General features: G+C 39.3%; 1 protein-coding gene across 9 annotated transcripts in view; it reads right to left on the reverse strand.

The window, feature by feature from the left end:
* adgrv1 (adhesion G protein-coupled receptor V1) overlaps nucleotides 1-17,783 on the reverse strand; it is a 560,536-nt gene that overhangs the window by 39,861 nt on the left and 502,892 nt on the right. For 8 of the 9 annotated variants that reach the window (XM_048527106.2, XM_048527099.2, XM_048527104.2 and 5 more), the window contains 2 exons: nucleotides 4,280-4,401; nucleotides 2,546-2,737 (listed from right to left, as the gene is read on the reverse strand). In XM_048527106.2, coding sequence (XP_048383063.2) covers nucleotides 2,546-2,737; nucleotides 4,280-4,401 — 314 coding nt within the window. Of the gene's footprint in view, nucleotides 1-2,545; nucleotides 2,738-4,279; nucleotides 4,402-17,783 lie in introns of those variants that run through there. The other variant, XM_048527103.2, reaches the window with a different exon arrangement.

Raw genomic sequence — 17,783 nt, forward strand, 5'->3', positions numbered from 1 at the left:
TGTATAGACTAGGACTGTAGTAGCATAATGGGGTACAGATAGGGATTATTCTAAAACGAACAGAAATGCTTGAAAGTAGAGCAATATTAGAGTGTAAATGCTTAATTACTGATTGATATAAAGTTTTTGCTTGCTGTTCCACTGAGGTGATAACTCATTAATTTCAAAAAAGAAATCTTAATTACAAATGAAAATGATGATGAAATTTGTTGTTACATAAACACTGCCAAAAGACAGGCATGTACTATCTTGACAAACAATGGCATGATTTAATCAATGAAGCTTGTGAGCCCTTGACGTAATCAGCTGTAAGCCTCAGGGACAGGATCCGAGAAGGTTTACAGCACAGACGGAGGCCATTTGGCCCATCATATCTGCATAGCTTCTTCAAGTGAACATCATTACTTTGTGCCAATTTCCCGCTTCTTCCCCATACCCTTGCACATTATTTCTTTTCAAATAATCATCCAATGCCGACTTGAAGGCCTCAATTGAACCTGCCTCCAGCACACTTCCAGACAGTGCTTTCATTATCTTAGCTACTTGCTCTGTGAAAATAAAATCTCTCGTATAATGTTTGCTCCTCTTGCAAATCACTTTAAATCTGTAACCTCTGGTTCTTGATCCAGAGGTTCTCCCACTGTCCTGTATCAAGGTTGCTCATGATTTTGAAAACTTCTATTAGATCTCTTTACAACCTTCTTCTTCCCAAGGAGAACAGCTCCAACTTTTAAAATATACCTCTCCAACGTGTTCGTATCCTTCCTGTAATGTGGTACCCAGAACTGTACACAATGAGCTAAGTGAGGTCTAACAATTGTATTGTACAAGTTCAGCATCCTTGCTCTTGTAGCCTATGGTCCTATTAATAAAGCGAAGGGTATTGTATATTCAATTAACTGACCTCCACACTTCCGCAGCCATCTTCAATGCTCCATGTACATATACACACACGTTTCTCAGCTCCTGTACTCCTTTTAGAATTGTGCCCCTTATTTTATATTGTTTCTATTTTATTTTCAATGTGCTTCCTACCAAAAGGCATTACCTCACACTGTTCTGCATTAAACACCAGGTACCAGCTAGCCACCCACTCAACCAATTTGTCTATGTCTTTTTGGAGTTCTACAATGTCCTCCTCATCAGTTACAAGCTTCAATTTGAAATTGTCACCTGCGTACCAACATTTAGCTCATTAATATATATCAGGAAAAGCAAGACTCCCAATACCAACATCCACTATAACCCTTCCTTCAGCCTGAAAACTATCCATTGACTACTACCAGAGATAATGGGAACTGCAGATGCTGGAGATTCCAAGATAATAAAATGTGAGGCTGGATGAACACAGCAGGCCAAGCAGCATCTCAGGAGCACAAAAGCTGACGTTTCGGGCCTAGACCCGGGCCCGAAACGTCAGCTTTTGTGCTCCTGAGATGCTGCTTGGCCTGCTGTGTTCATCCAGCCTCACATTTTATTACATTGACTACTACTCTCTGTTTCTTATCAATCAGAACAATTCTGTATCTACTACTCCCTTTTACCATGATCTATCATACATTGTACAGGTGTGACAATGCATCAAGTGTCTTCTTGAAGTACTTTAAGGCCTTCAAAACTACGTCAAAAACTCCAGCAAGTTAGTTAAACCTAAATTCTCCTTTAGAAAATCATCCTATATCTTCCTAATCAACCCATCTTTTTCCACGAGACTACAGACCCTAACCACTGTGATAGTTACTAGAAGGTTCCCCATCATTGAAGTTAAACTGACTGGTCTGTGATCGCTGGGCTTACCCTTACAACCTTTCTTTATCAAGGCTGTCGTGTTTGCAATCATTTAGCCTTCTAGTTCCTCCCTGAATATAGGAAAGACTGAATGATCGTGGCCAGAGCCCCTTCAATTTACATTGTCACTTTCTTCAAACTCCATGGATGCATCTCATTCAGCCCTGGTGCCTTGTCATCTTTAAGCACAAACTGTCTATCCCTATCAATTTTGAACCCTCCTAGTGATAGAATTTCTTCTGCTGTCATGATGTTCTGGGTGGCATCTCCAGCTTAGGGAGAGACAGATGCAAAGTATTCATTTAACAATTCAGTCATGGTCACTGCCTCTATATGTAAACCCCCTTTCTGGTCTCTGGTCCTACTCCTCCTTTCACCATCTTTTTATTATTTATCTGAGGAGGCTCACCAGCTCACATAACAGCCACTACAGAAAAAGAATCACCAACATCTTACACACCACCATTTCTTGCCATATTGAACAAGATCTCAGCACCCAATATTCTGGAGGGGAGATCTGGAACAGAATTTCAGCCTATGCTACGCATAAACTTGCATTTCAGCAGAAAGTCTCGACATCACAAGAGAGTGATTCCACTCAAACATGTCTAATTTATTTTGTTAATGAGATCTCATTATCTGCATATGTTGTGTTGATACATACATCAAAATAAACATGTGCAGTCAGAACATTCTTGAGTAATGAAACAGCCTTGTGAGCAGGCTTCAATGAAATTACAGCTCTGGTAAATTTTACCTCTTCCATTGCAGTGATGAGATTTTGTGTGGACTTGCTGATCTCTCCTCCCACGGATGGTGCACCACTACCTGGTGTGAGATAGGCTGACCCTGCACTTGGATGACCATTGATTTCCATACTGTAGCTTGCTTTTACTGGCCAGCACAGTTGGTTGTGCATGATAAAGTACACCACAAAAACATACAGGCCCTAAAAAAAAGCACAATCAAAAGTATTACAGAACAATTGTTTTAAATAAAGACAGATTAGATAAAAGCATTAAAATGTAATTTCAAAGTAAACAAAAGGGATTTGTTACTGGCATGTACCAGGACAGCTGGCTTGTAGAGTTTTGATAATATCATTTTTACCACTTTGATTCTTTTTAAATGACTTTTGGCAAGCACCTCCATTAAATATTACTGACTTGACATCTGAGTTCCCTTTTCTGCTGTGCCTGGTTATTTTCCCTATGGTATTACCAATATGTATTAGCAAGAGGGATAGCAGCAAGTTGCTAAATACCCAGTTTCTTAAAGTTATCTTTTATCCCATAGAGAAAGGTAATGTATTTGGTTAAGAACTGTAATTTGAGAGTTAATTTGATACGTATTGACTTTCAGCAATTACAATCCCACTTTCATTGAAAGCTGGCTTGCCTATACATTGAGACAATGCTGTAGGGGAATTTTTTTTCTGTACATTGTAAAAGTTAATAATTTGTTAGAAGAAACCAGTTCACTTTCAGTAAACAGCCTTTCAGGCCGTTTTTCATTTGCTGATAGTTGTTTAAAAGGGCGATACAACAGCTTTACAGAAACAATTACCCTTCTATAGTTGTTTATGCCTAACAGCATAAATTCCCACAAGGCCTTCAACCATATAAGGAAGCTTCTCATCAAAACAAAATACCACAGTGCCAAGATCATTTTTTCTCACCAATATACATCATTGAAACCTAAACAGGTCTTGACTGCATCATTCATTCTAGATGTTTATTAAATTCAGAATCATCACTGTAAATGTCTGTAGAGCTACATTTTGCTTCTGTTAAAAATTGTTAGATTTTTCAAAAATATTACGCACAGCAATCAATGCAGAAAATCATTACTTTTTTTGGAGTTAGAATTCATGCTTTGAATTTAATGATATAAATTTTAGATGGAGTCTGCACAGACAGGCTGTTTGTATCAGTTTCTGTCCTTGGTCATCAGCCTCAGTTATTCCTGTATCTCACAGTATGTCATGATATTTGGCACATCCTCTTTTGATGGTCCCCCTTATTTTGTAGATCTTCTGCATGCCCTCATGAATCTGGTTCAATCAGTGCAATACACAAATACAACACAGTGATCCCAGAGGTTTAGAAATTCAATAGTAGAATTTTACAAATGGACTTAATGCAGTTTGCACATTTCCTTTCTCAAGTTTATTCAATTGAATTTCAAACTTTTAAGTATGTCCTAATTCATGTGGGGCAAAAATGCAGTGAATTCACACTTAGCACAGTTCTATTTCACAATATCTGACTCAATTCAGCTGGAAAATTAGGATACATTACGTGGGAAACCTGCTTCCAGGCCTTCAGAACCATACAGTAAATGGCTGGAGCAGTTTAGTAGCAGATCAATAAATACATTTTTCATTTGTAGTGTACTGAAATAGGTAAAGAATCACACCAGTTAATGATCATGCGTACTTTATTATTCTTTTGTATGATAGTAATGATGTTCTAAATATCCACACACTCACTTGTAGAGTATTAAAAATAACAAACAGAATTAGCATCCAGAAGTGTCTATATGCCATATGCAGACCTCCCCAAAGCCATGTCAGCGATATCAAAACGAAAAGGTACAGCACAAGGGGAACCTCTGTGAATAAAGGAAGAAAAGGGTGAGATGATAAATTAGACAGTTCCAGAACAGTCTTAATAAATGGGAAATCTTGTTGACTTCCATGCAATAATTGCCTATATAAACTTCTGCAGCGTAACATCTTCGTTTAAGGTCCTGGTTCCAAAGAAATGTGTCCTCAATGGAATAACATTCAAACTCCTATCATTGCATATTTCCAATATGTAAATACCATTTAGCCCCGATGACGCTAAACCAGATTAGTTTGTAATTATCACACAGCTATTTGTGGATCTTTTGTGTTCAACAATTGGATGCTATGCTTTCTAAACTACAACAGTGATGACACTTCAAAAAATAGGTACTTAATTAGCTGTGAAGTGCTTTGAGATTATCTGTTGTCAAGATGAGCCTTTGTTATAATTGAGAGTCAATGAAGGTCAACTAGAGCATAAATTGGACAATAAAGGATCGAACTCAGTTGGAGCTTGAAAGGGAGATGACTGAGCTCAGTTAGAGTGAGAGAGGAGAGGATTGGTTGGAGCTAGGTTGGAGCAGGAGAGGGAGAGGATTGAGCTCAGTTGGAGCAGCAGAGGGAGAGGATCATGCTCGGTTGGAGCAGGAGATGGAGCAGATCGAGCTCATGTTGAGCAGGAGAGGAAGAAGATCGTGCTTAGTTGGAACAGGAAGGGGAGAGGATCAAGCTCTGGTGGAGGAGAAGAGGGAGAGGATCGAGCTCGGTTGCAACAGGAGAGGAAGTGGATCGAATTCAGTTGGAGCAAGAGTGGAGCAGAACATCCACATTCCTATTTCCTTCTCCTACTTGAATTGCTCCATGGTACCATAGTGCAACGTCCTCTCATCCTCCCTGCAGTTTTCACTCTCATCTGCACAGCTTTCAAGAAACTTGTAAACTATTGGACAATTGTATTGGCTAAATCTTCTCAAATGCAATCACCTGGGTCTTCGTATCTGTTTCACCTGCAATCACACACTCCTTACCCTGATGATGGACTAAATTTGAATATCCTAGCTTAAGGTATGACCAGCCTCTATAACACATTTTTCGGTAACATTCCCCATCCCAGAGGTGGTATAATGTCCACAGCTTGGATTTGAGCACTTCAACTTGGATCTAAAGTTCCCTGACTTGCAAACATTTATTAGAGACATATTCACTCTGGATCACCTGAGTATCCAGCAGTTCCACATGCTGCATCAGTGACACATCATTTGCCATCACGATTATATTGGATCATTTCATAAGGATATTACTTTAAATTACTTGCCCTGCTCTTTATACTTTATCGTATTTTTTCCTTAAAAACATCATTAAGTATCAATCTTATACGTAACTAACTATTTTTTGGAAAAAAAAGGAGAAAACAGTAGAGACCTAAAGACCTGAAGGCGTCACATTTACTTTAAGACTATAAACATTCATCAATTCTACTAGGCAATCAGCTCCTTTCACTTGCATCACACTGTGGTCCATGACATCTCTGCAAGTCAGTCTCTTAATTCACATCCCTTATCTTCTCCCTCTCACCTCGCATTCTGGAGCACTTGCTTTTTGCAATAAACCTTCATTAAAACACCTCTGACCCCTTTGCTTTGAATTCTCGCTTCTACCAAATTTCCAGTTAACTTACTCAGCCTTTGTCAAACTCAACTGAAGCATCTTTCACACTCACTGCCCTATAATCAACACCAGCATTTCCCTGTTATTGACATTAGGCTAACCAGTGTGTCATTTCTGTTTTTCTCCCTCCTTCCTTTTTAAATTATTAGATTACATTTGCCACCCTCCATTTTGCTAAAAACACCAGAATCCACATAATTTTAGAAAATGAAAAACAAAGTATCCAATATTTTCATGACTACTTGCTTCAGTACACTGAGGTGAAGTTAATTGGCTCTGGTGATTGATCAACTTTTAGTCTTATTAATTCCACCAGCTTTTTAACTACAAATAGTAATTTTCTTCAATTCCTCCTTCCTTGAGTTTAGAAGGATGAGAGGGGATCTGATTGAAACAAATAAGATTATTAAAGAATTGGACCCTCTGGTGGCAGGAAGCATGTTTCTGCTGATGGGTGAGTTCAGAACCAGAGGACACAGTTTAAAAATAAGGGGTAGGCCATTTAGAACAGAGTTTAGGAAAAACTTCACCCAGAGAGTGGTGAATGTATGGAATGCTCTGCCCCAGAAGGCAGTGGAGGCCAAGTCTCTGGATACTTTCAAGAAAGAGATGGATACAGCTCTTAAAGATAGTGGAATCAAGGGTTATGGGGATAAGGCAGGAACAGGATACTGATTGTGGATGATCAGCCATGATCATAGTGAATGGGGGTGCTGACTCGAAGGGCTGAATGGCCTACACCAGCACCTATTGTCTATTGTCTATTGTTTATTCCCAATAGACCCTTAATTCCTTAGCAATTTTGGGAAGTTCTTTGTGTCTTCTTCTGTTAGGACAGAACTAAAATAGCTGTTTAATTGCTCTAGCATTTCCTTGACATCGATAATCAATTCTTCCATTTCAGAGTGTAAGGAGCCTACACTTGTCTGTGTTAGTCCTTTTTTTATCATTTTTATGGCAACCTCCAACAGGCCTTACTTGCATGTTTATCCTTACACCCTGTTTTTTCAACTCTTAATGAACCTTTCAGTCCTCTTTTTGCTGAATTTTAAACTTCTCACAGTTCTCACGCTTGTTACTTTTTCTAGCTAATTTATATGACTCTTCTTTAAATTAAACTTATGTCTCATTAATGACGTTTCTTTGACATTTTAGCTCTTTTACAGACCTCAGAATAGAGTTCCTGTGAGGACCATATGTGAGTTCCAACCCAATGTGCTTCAACATCTACTTGTAATGAGAAGTTACTTTTTCTCTCAACTAAACCTTGTACGCTGAATATCTAAGATGTATTTCAAAAAAATTAACAATGGCAAATAACAATCAACAATTCGATATTTCAGATGTGAGATTAATACTCTGGATCTGAAATTCTACACAGAAGTCCGATCTCCCACCACCTGGAGACCACTGGAATCCTTACAGAACAGTAAATAGTTAAAAAATGAGCTATTTGTACAATTTTTCAGGATTCCATTATCATCCTACTAATATTATAGCAGATGATTGGCTAACATTTGCAGAATGTCAGTCTCAAATGTGTCTATAGCATGTGCTCTGGATGTCTCAGCACAGTATACTTGTAGTTTCTGATGATCAGGTATAACAAATTATTCATATTTGTTAAAATTATGGTGATGTATTTAAGAGTGAACAACATAACAAATGCTATTCTTCATACAATTTGTTCCAGACTATAAATATTTCAACTACAAGTTTGTCAGGTATAAACTGAAACGGAACATTTATTTTGAACATGCAAAGATAGAAATTCAAAGAACTTGGAAAATCCAACTTGAAAAATTTAATGCTCAATCAGTCTCACTCCACTGCTTATTTTTCCATTCCCTGTAAATGACATTCTTTTCAATTTGAGCTCTGGTTCCCTTTCGAAACCTCTTGATCAATCTGTTTCCATCCTTTCATGTAGTGCTCATAGCTCAAATCAAAGTCATCACCTCTCTGGTTCTTCTTCCAATTAATTTAAACTGTGCCATCTAGGTACTGTTCTTCTTGTCAGAATACATGATTTCTGCTTCTGTAATTAGCAAACTCTTCACAAGTTTGAATACATCTATTCAGCCTCCCCTGACTTTCTAGGTTTAATGTCTTTTTCCATCTTTGTCAGTGTTTCTATATCCCTGTACCTCATCACCAGGATTACAATTGAAAAACTCCTCTATACCCCATCTAAGATCTTGACAACCTTCCCTTGTAATCAAGAAGCATTCACAACAACCTTCTGCCAAAAGGACAAAGTGAATGCTTTAAATCGGCCTTTTCCAGCCGTCCCCAGCAACACTGATGCAAGTTTTCAGTGAACTGGATTCACTCCTTATTTCAAGGAATGATTGGAGGCAGTGGATACTGCAAAGGCTATGAGCCTTGACAGCATTCTGAAGACTTGACACACCCTTAGCTAAGCTGTTCCAGTACAGCAACAATTTTGGCATCTTGCCAATCATGTGGGGAATTGCCCAGGTATGTCCTGTGCACAAGGCAGGGCAAATCCAATTCAGCCAAATACCGCCCCAGTCTATTCTGGATTATCAGAAAAGTGATGTCACCAACAGTGTTACCATGTAGCACTTGCTCAGCAATAACTTGCTCACTGATGCCCAATTTGGGTTCCACCAGGGCCACTCAACTCCAGGCCTCATCACAGGCTTGACTCAAATCTGGATGAATTCCAGATGTGAAGTGAGAATGATAGTCCTTGACATCAAGGCCACATTTGATCAAGTGTGGCATCGAGAAGCACTAGCAAAACTGGAATCAATAGGAATCAGAGGAAATCATTCCGTTGTTTGGAGTCACACCTGGCACAAAGGAAAATGGTTATCATTGTTGGAGGTCAGTCATCTCAGCTCCAGGGCATTTCTGCAGGAGTACCTCGAGGTAGCATCATAGGCCCAACAATCTTCAGCTGCTTCAGTAATGACCTTCCCTCCAACACAAGGTCAGAAGTGGTGCTGTTTGCTGATGGTTGCACAATGTTCAGCACCATTCACGACTAATCGGATACCGAAGCACTCCATGTTCAAATGCAACAAGACGTGGACAATATCCAGGTTTGGACTGACAAGTGACAAACTATATCTGCACCACACAAAGCATCTCCAATAAGAGACAATCTGACCACAGTTACTTGACATTCAATGGTGCTATCATCACTGAATCCCACACTGTCAACATCCTGGGGGTTAACATTAACCAGAAACTCAACTGGCTTTGCTACATAAAAACAGTGGCTACAAGAGCAGGTCAGAGGCTAAAAATACTGCAACAAGTAACTCAACATCTGACTGCCCAAAGTCTGCTCAGCATTTAGAAGTTACAAAACAGGAGTATGATGGAATACACCGTATTTGCCTCGATGAGTGCAGCTCCAACAACACTCAAGAAGCTTGACACCTTCAAGGACAAAGCATTCTGCTTGACTGGCACAACATTCATAGACAATCACTTCATCTATTACCGATGCTCCATAACACCAATGTTTACTAGCCACTACATGCACTGTAGAAATTCACTAAAGATCCTTAGAAGGCATCTTCCAACCCCATACCACTTTTACCTGGAAGAACAAGGTCATTAGATACATGGGAATACTGCTGCCTGCAAGTTCCCCTCCAAGTTGCTCACCATCCTGGCTTGCAAACATATCTCCCTTCCTTCATTGTTGCTGGGTGAAAATCATGGAATCCCCTCCCCAGTGACATTGTGGGTCTATTTACATCAAATGGACTGCAGCGATTCAAGAAGGCAACGCACCATTACCTTCTCAAGAGCAGCTAAGAATGAGCAACAAATGCTGGCCCAGCCAATGAATTCCATGTCCCATGGGTGAATTGTAAAAAATACTACATGGATAAGCATTGTCTACTGGAGTCTCAAACCTGGTATTGCAATAGCTAGCCAGAAGAAATTGACCCTAGGGTATTAAAAGAAGTGGCTAGTGTCAATATTTATATCTTGACTTTAATTTTTCATAACTCATTTCAGTTGAGGATGCTTCCATTTGGTTGGAAGGGGTATACAGAGCTGCTGAACAGGCAGAGTTGTATGTCGAGACATACATGTAGAATCTGACCCTGCATTTTCAGATAATGTCCTGGAGGAGCAGCATATAGTTGAGAAAAGCACAGTCAAAGCAGAGGTTTGGGGATGCCAGTGGTAAAGGTGGAGGAGTAGGAAGAAATGCCACTATTAGTTTTTGGCTACAATTAGACAAATGAGAATGGTACCAGTTAAACATAAGAAAGAGGAGCAGGAATAGGTCATTCAGCCCATCATGCCTGCCCCACCATTCTACAAGATCACAGCTTATCTGTCGCAGGCAGATCACAGCAGGCTCCTCTTTGATGCCAGATAAAATGTCTCTTTAAATATGTTCAATGATCTAGCCTCCATAGTTCTCTGTGTAGGGAATTAAAGACATTCAGCACTCTTTAAGAGAAGAAATTCCACTACACTTCTTAGTCTGTAACTATATCTCCTAATTCAAGAATCCCATACTAGTGGAAACATCTTGTTAACATCTATCATCTCAAGCCCCCTCAGAGTTTTTATGTTCCAATAAGATCACCTCTCATTCTTCCAAGTTCTAATGAGTAAAGGCCGGGCTTGTTTAACCATTCTCAATACGTCAATCCCATCATCCTGGGAATCAAACCTTGAGCAAAACTGTATACAGTCCTCCAAGTGAGATAAAAAGAGTATGTTTATATTGCAACACCAGCAATGAAGGCCAAAATTCCATTTGCCTTCTTAATTACTCGAACACTTGAATGCTAACACTTAGATGCTTCTGTTCTGCACCTTTTGGAGTGTCTCCATTTAAATAATAGCTTGCCTATTGATTGTTTCTACATAAGTAGAAACATGTGTCTGCATGAGTTTCCTCTGGGTGCTCTGGTTTCATCCCACAGCCCAAAGATGTGCAGGCTAAGTGAATTGACCATGTTAAATTGCCTGTAGCGTCCAGGGGTGTGTACATTAGGTGGTTTATTGGGGATGGGTCTGGATGTGATGCGCTGAGGGTCAGTGTGGACTTGTTGGGCTGATGGGCCTGTTTCCCCACTGTAGGGATTCTATGATTTAAATTTCATTTTGCAAGTTTTTCTCACTCACTGAACATATCTATGCTTCCTTGCAGATTCCTCCTGTTCTTGTTTAAACACACCCTCCTACTCTCCTGATACAGAGTAACCAGACTCGAAATGTCAAATCTGTTTTCTCTCCACAGATGCTGCCAGGCCTGCTGAGTTTGACTAGTAATTTCTGTTTTTGTTTCATGTCCTGCTGCCTGTTTTGTACAGTCAGAAAATTTGGATACATTAACTTTATCCCTTCTTCTAAATCATTAATATAGATAGTGAATAACTGAAACTCTCAAACAGATCCTTGTGGTACTTTAAACACGCAAAAGACCTATGTGGGTTCATCAATCCTCAATACCAAAATATCCTATCATGTGTAATAACCTTTTATATGGTACCTTACTCAATGCCTTCTGCATATCCAAACACATCTATTAGAGTCCCTTTATCAACTCTGCATGTTTGCCCTCAAACAACCCTAGCTAATTTGTCAAACATGATTTCCTCTTCATAAAACATATTGATTCTGTATGACTATATTTAACTTTTATAAATGTCTTGCTATTTCTTCCTTATTAATAAACTCAAGGATTTTCCCAGTGACATATGTTAGGCTAACTGTCTTACAGCTTCTAGCTTTATATCTTCATACCTTCTTGCATAGGGCATCACATTATCAGTTTTCCAATCCACTGGAACCCTCCTGGAATCAAGTGATTTCATTGATATTTCAGTCAATGCCTGCATGATCCCTGCAGCCATTTCCTTTAAAACCTTTGGATGCAGGCCAACAGGTCATGTTGACCTGGTCTATTTAATCTGTCAAACATGTTGTCCCTTGTTACAAAATCTTACCTCCCATTGGCCTCTTGCTTATCCATTAGCTTTAGGATGTTTCTCGTGTCCTCTACCATGAGGGCTGATGAGAAATTTTTTTTATCTGTCGTCTCTCCGTTCCCCATTATCAATTTTTCAGTTTCATCCTGCAAGGGTTCCTCACCGACGTTTTGCTACTCTCTTAGCACAAACCCATAGAATTTCCTGCCATGTGATTTTATCTTTCTTGGCAATTTATTTTCATGATCAATTTTCTTAATTTTTATTCGCCTTTTATTCTGATGGGAATGTGAAACAGAACAGTTAAAGGATTCTTCAGTGTAATGTAACATATTGACTTTGTTCCATGTAAATAGTGTAGATTAGTCCCTTGCTTCTCTGTAATTTCTCTTCCTATTGTAATGATCAGATGCCAGTGGACTGAGGACTCCTTGCTTTGTGATCTTTGGACCTCACACGTGTTCAAATCTCAGGTGAGATATGGACAATATGAGTTTGGAGAGTGCATGAGGGGGAATAGGAAATAAAAAACTTAAATAAAATGCAAGTTCAAAGTAAGAGGAGCCACAGAAATGGTACGAACTGCTGATGCTGGAGAATCTCAGATAATAAGGTATAAAGCTGGATGAACACAGCAGACCTGGCAGCATCAGAGGAGCAGGAAAGCTGATGTTTCCGGTCAGGACTCTACTTCAGAAAAGGAAGGGTCCAGGGCTGAAACGTCAGCTTTCCTGCTCCTCTGATGCTGCTTGGCCTGCTGAGTTCATCCAGCTCTACACCTTGTTATCTCAGAACCACACAGCAAATTTTGTCCTGGTGATCTACAGGAACAGTAGAAGTAGGAGACTGAATGGAGAAAATTAAAGTTTATTGAACAGAGCCGTTCATTTTAATAATACATTTTATCTGATAAAGTAACACCAAAATGTGAAATATAATACATTACTTGACATTTTAGCTGGTGTGGTTTGTCAAGCAAATACTTGACAAGTTGTTAACATTTTAGAATTAAGGCATTTTTGTTCTCCACTGGTCAAATAGTGTTAGCAGTTTGCATTGGAGAATACTATGGACAGTCTGGTAAGACTAAATTCAGCTGTTCTTTGCAGGTCAATTTGACCTACTCCATTTTGCACACTCAAGCTATTTTTTTCTTCTGAACATTAGAATTGACCTCTTGAACCAGAATGGTACTTTGATGCTGCCTTCAATAGAAACAAAATGAATCTTCATTTGAATGACCAGCAAGTCTGAAACGCTAACATAAAGGCGAGGAGTAAGACATAGGTGTAATTCTCACTATGCTCAGCTGTCAGGCACAGAAGAGAGGAATACTAATAAAAACATGAGTTAATCGTGGATGGATAAGGAATCAGATCACGTGGTTTGTTTCCCTGTTGGAACTTCTATGGGCTGAACTATATGAGGCTCTCCACATCAATCTAGATAGGGAGGGGACCCCATCAAGGGGAACGCCTCACAGCCATTTAGCTGTCAATTGAGTGTTACTAGACTTTACATTGGACTTCTGCCCTTCTGGGCCAGGAAGACCTGCCTCAGATAGCTGTTCACTAATCAGAGATCTCCATATTGATTTTACTGAGCGCCAAGCTAAAGGCATGGAGGAAGAGGGAGAAGAGGGACAGAGAAACAAACTTTGAGAGGACATCTTGGGATGTGAAAAACTTTTGGAGCCTTCCTTAGAAGGGAAACATTTAAGGAGGAGCCCACTTCCCCCATTATCTGTTTGCACAGGGCAGATAGATTAGATCCTGGTGGCAGTGAGATCATGTCCTTAAATGGGAGTTAATGGCTTACTTAAGGCTGATCTACTACACCAAGCCAGCCACTGGTAGAGGTATGCAGGGGTTGGCTGACCATTTAGGCACCAGGCAGGCCACCTACTGCACTTGATAAGCCCCTGTCTTCAGAACTATTGGTAAAGGATCACAAAACCCATCTCTATATATTTCTTTAAATATTTTAAAAGATTTCTGTTTCTAATGTTACAGCAATATCTGTTTTTCAAGTCACAATTTGTTGGCTGTGAAGTGCTTTTTTGACATTGAGATATGAGGAACACTGTCCCATGCGGAAATGCTGATTTTCAGCATACATAAGCTGGATGGCGGCTTCCATTGACATATTTTGCAGCAGCTAGAATTTTCTGCTCACCTGTGGCTCCCTGGGATAGCATTCAGTGCCTGCTAAGTACATTTAAGGAAGACTGTCCCTAGCAAATTGGATGAACTGTATGACTAGCAGGTGGACAGCATCGTTAACAACCCAGACAAACTAATGGGGGTATAACTGCTGACACCACAGTTCAAGGAATTTCTGATCTAATACTTCTTTTCTGTTTTACCCCCTAAACCTCAAATTTATTTTCAATGAGGTGTGAGCCTTGGTTTACAAATGTAAATCACACAATGTTGGAAATTGGCAAATATCCTAATATCCTTTTTACACCATAGCACCTCTTGATTTTATTTCCCCTTAAAGAAGATTATCTTCAGGGGCATGTGCAGCTATGCCTGGTGTTGGGAGTGTTAATTAAATGGCATGCATATATGAGGTCAGATTGCAAATTTTTAGTTGACATGGGTCATGGTGCAGTCATTCAGGATCTTTATTAAGATAAATATAAATGAGCCTTGACATTGTTATTTTATTTAATCATTTTGAATTCTTTTTTAAAAAGACCTCATGATCAATCAGTGAATCCTGACAATAGGTCAATAGGATCATAAAGGAACTGAATTTAAACATTAAAGTTCTAATTCCCTGAGAAAAACAATGGAATTCAATTCAAGTTCTTCATGCTATTTTCAGCATTAAAACATAAAAGCAATGTGCATAACGTTGTCAGAGGGGCACATCAAATTAAAAAAAAGAGTTAACATTCACAAAGAAGCTTCCTTAAGAAAAGGTTATTAGTGCAATCAGGTATTTTATTGATTGGTGTTTTACAATAATCAGCAAAACTCTTGTTCTAAGTGTGCTTGTGTGGATGGTTAAATGAAGTCTATCTACTGGGAACACTGGGTAGGGTTTTAGGTAACCATCCAGTCTCCGGGTGCCTGGCACTCACTGGCGCCATTTCACTACAAGACTTCAGGTTGCTACTGCAGAAATGTCTTTCATGGCACGTGCCGTCAGCAAGTCCACCAGAATCAAAGTGTCCTCCTTTTGATCTTTCAAGATTCAACAGCATCAGTGTTCACTGGACTGGTGATCCCAGCGGGTTGTGACTGTTGGCCTCATATTCTCAGAGAGCAGACATCCCAGAGTTTCAAATAGGTTTTGTGCTCAAGTCAGTTTCTAAGACAATTTGTATGTAAGTCAGAACACGATATAAAGATAGCACAGTATGAAACAGCCATTCCTAAGTACAGGAAGTGCTTATATGGCAAATATTTAAAATGATACCCCTGAATGAGATAGTGTTTCAAGGTGCAGGTGTCCATAGATCTGACATTCTTTAATTGGGAATCCCTGCCCTGAAAACAAAAGTTTAATTTGTGCTCTGTCCATAGTAATGTACTGCAAAAATACATTTCTTCTAGGCCCTCTAAGCAATTTTAACATGTAACACAACTTTAGGCATGTTTGTTTTTACCACATCCTGTAAATAAGTTAACACACAACTTTCAATGTCTAACTAAGTCATGGAAAGTACCACCGACATACTTTATGCAGGAAGGAATCAGCTGCTGACAAGATGCTGTGGGTTGCTGTCTTTCAACTATAGTGTGCACATGTTGACCTATACTGCAGATATTTTCAAATGACACCCACTCCATTAACTGCTTACAGAATTCTTTTACAAAGGAACTTCTGGCCACATTTTTGAAAATTTGCAATTTGCTTTAACAAATCTACCTGAAATATTGCATATAATTATTAATCTTTCTGTAGGGACTTTATTGGAAGGGTTATTTATCAAGATTTCAGAAAATGCTTTTATTGTCCTTAATGTAGAAGTTATCTTCCATAAGCAGCACTCTCCCTTCCCTTACTGTGAAGTGTGCCCAAGCGCAAAAAATGGTTTGAGAAAATCTGTAATTTTTGAGGGACAAAACTGAAGTAATTATGACTTTTATCTTAAGCTGGATGGTCACTTTATCTCTGATGACACTTAAAATCAGACATGTCAAACTCTTTTACATTAGATTGAATAGATAGCCATGTTTCTACAATCTTATGTAACAAATGCCAATCAGTAACTTTTAAATGTAAAATGGTTTTAAATGTAAAAACAGAAATGTGGTTCTATGTTTTTACAGAGATATACAGGTTTACAGTAGAGAGTGAAGCCATTTAGTCCATCATATCTGTACCGGCACTTTGCAGAAGCAGTCCAAAACTGATCCATTGGCTCTGATCTCTTCCTGTAGCCCTATATCTTCCTCTGCTTCAAATGTTTGATGACTCTTCCTTTGTAATTTGTAGTACTATCTCAATGATTTCTTGCAGCAATAATTTCTATGCTCAGAATAACTTTCCATGGTAAGAAAGTTATCAGAATTCTCTCTCCACTCTCTTTTAAACTGATGACTCCTGTTGCTGAGCCAATGGAAATAGTGACTCTGCATCAAACTCCTCAACATTTTCATAAATTTCAGTACATCTTCTTTTGTGCTTTTCTGCTGCAGTGCAAGTAACTCCAGCACAAGCCACTTTTCATAACTACTGTCTCCACACCCTTGACAACATCCTAGTAAATATTTACAATTCCCCTACAGTTTTTAATATCTATTTTTATTGCAGGGTGTTCACAAATGCATACAATACTTTAGCTATATCTTATCTCTGGCTGATGATCACCAACATTCTGTTCTGGTTCACCCATGTCAATGCAACAGTCAATTATGCATATTAATGCCTCTGAGACAGTGAAACTGCCAATGCTGAAGTCTGAGATAACAATGTGTGGAGCTGGAGGAATTCAGCAGCTTCTGAAGAAGGATCCAGATTAGAAACATCAGCTTTCCTGCTCCTCTGATACTGCCTGGCCTGCTGTGTTCCACCAACTCCACACCTTGTTATCATAACGTCTCTACTTCCTCAGGAGGCTAAGGAAATTTGGTATGTCCTTATAAGACACTTACAATCTTTTATAGATGCACCATAGGAAGGCAACTTTTCTGGATGCATCACAGCAAGGTATTTAACTGTTTTCCCCAAGACTGCAAGACGCTACAAAGAGTCATAAAACACAGCCCCGTCCATCATGCAAACCAGCCTTCCATCCATTGACTCCATCTATACTTGCGATTGCCTCAGGAAAGCGACCAGCACAATCAAAGACCCTTGTTATACTCTCTACCACCCTCTTCTGCCTGGCAGAAGATACAAAAGTTTGAATACACAAACAAATTCAAGAGCAGCTTCTTCCCTGCTGTTATCAGACTTTCGAACAAACCTCTCAAATGTTTATTCTGATCTCTCTCTCAGCATCTTCTCTGTGGCTGTAACACTGTTTTCTGCACGATGCACTTTGTACGGTACGATCTGCCTATAGAGCACCCAAAACACTTTTCACTGTATCTTGACACACGTGACAACAATAAATCAAATAAAATAAAATCGTTAAGATGCCATCCTGCACTGGAGGGAGAGAGTGAGAGTACCTCCACCTTATATTACTCTCTAAATTGTAGTGGAATCTACGACAGTTTGAGCAGTGATTTAGGATCAAATGTGTGTAAGTTAGTTCACACAGATTACAAGGCAACATCAAAGTATTTGATTCAGAGCAACCAGTGACAGAGAAGATCTGAATGGGTTGACAAACAGAGGGGGCAGTGGATCAGTAA

This window comes from Stegostoma tigrinum, chromosome 3 (assembly GCF_030684315.1).
Source record: "Stegostoma tigrinum isolate sSteTig4 chromosome 3, sSteTig4.hap1, whole genome shotgun sequence".
NCBI lineage: Eukaryota > Metazoa > Chordata > Chondrichthyes > Orectolobiformes > Stegostomatidae > Stegostoma > Stegostoma tigrinum.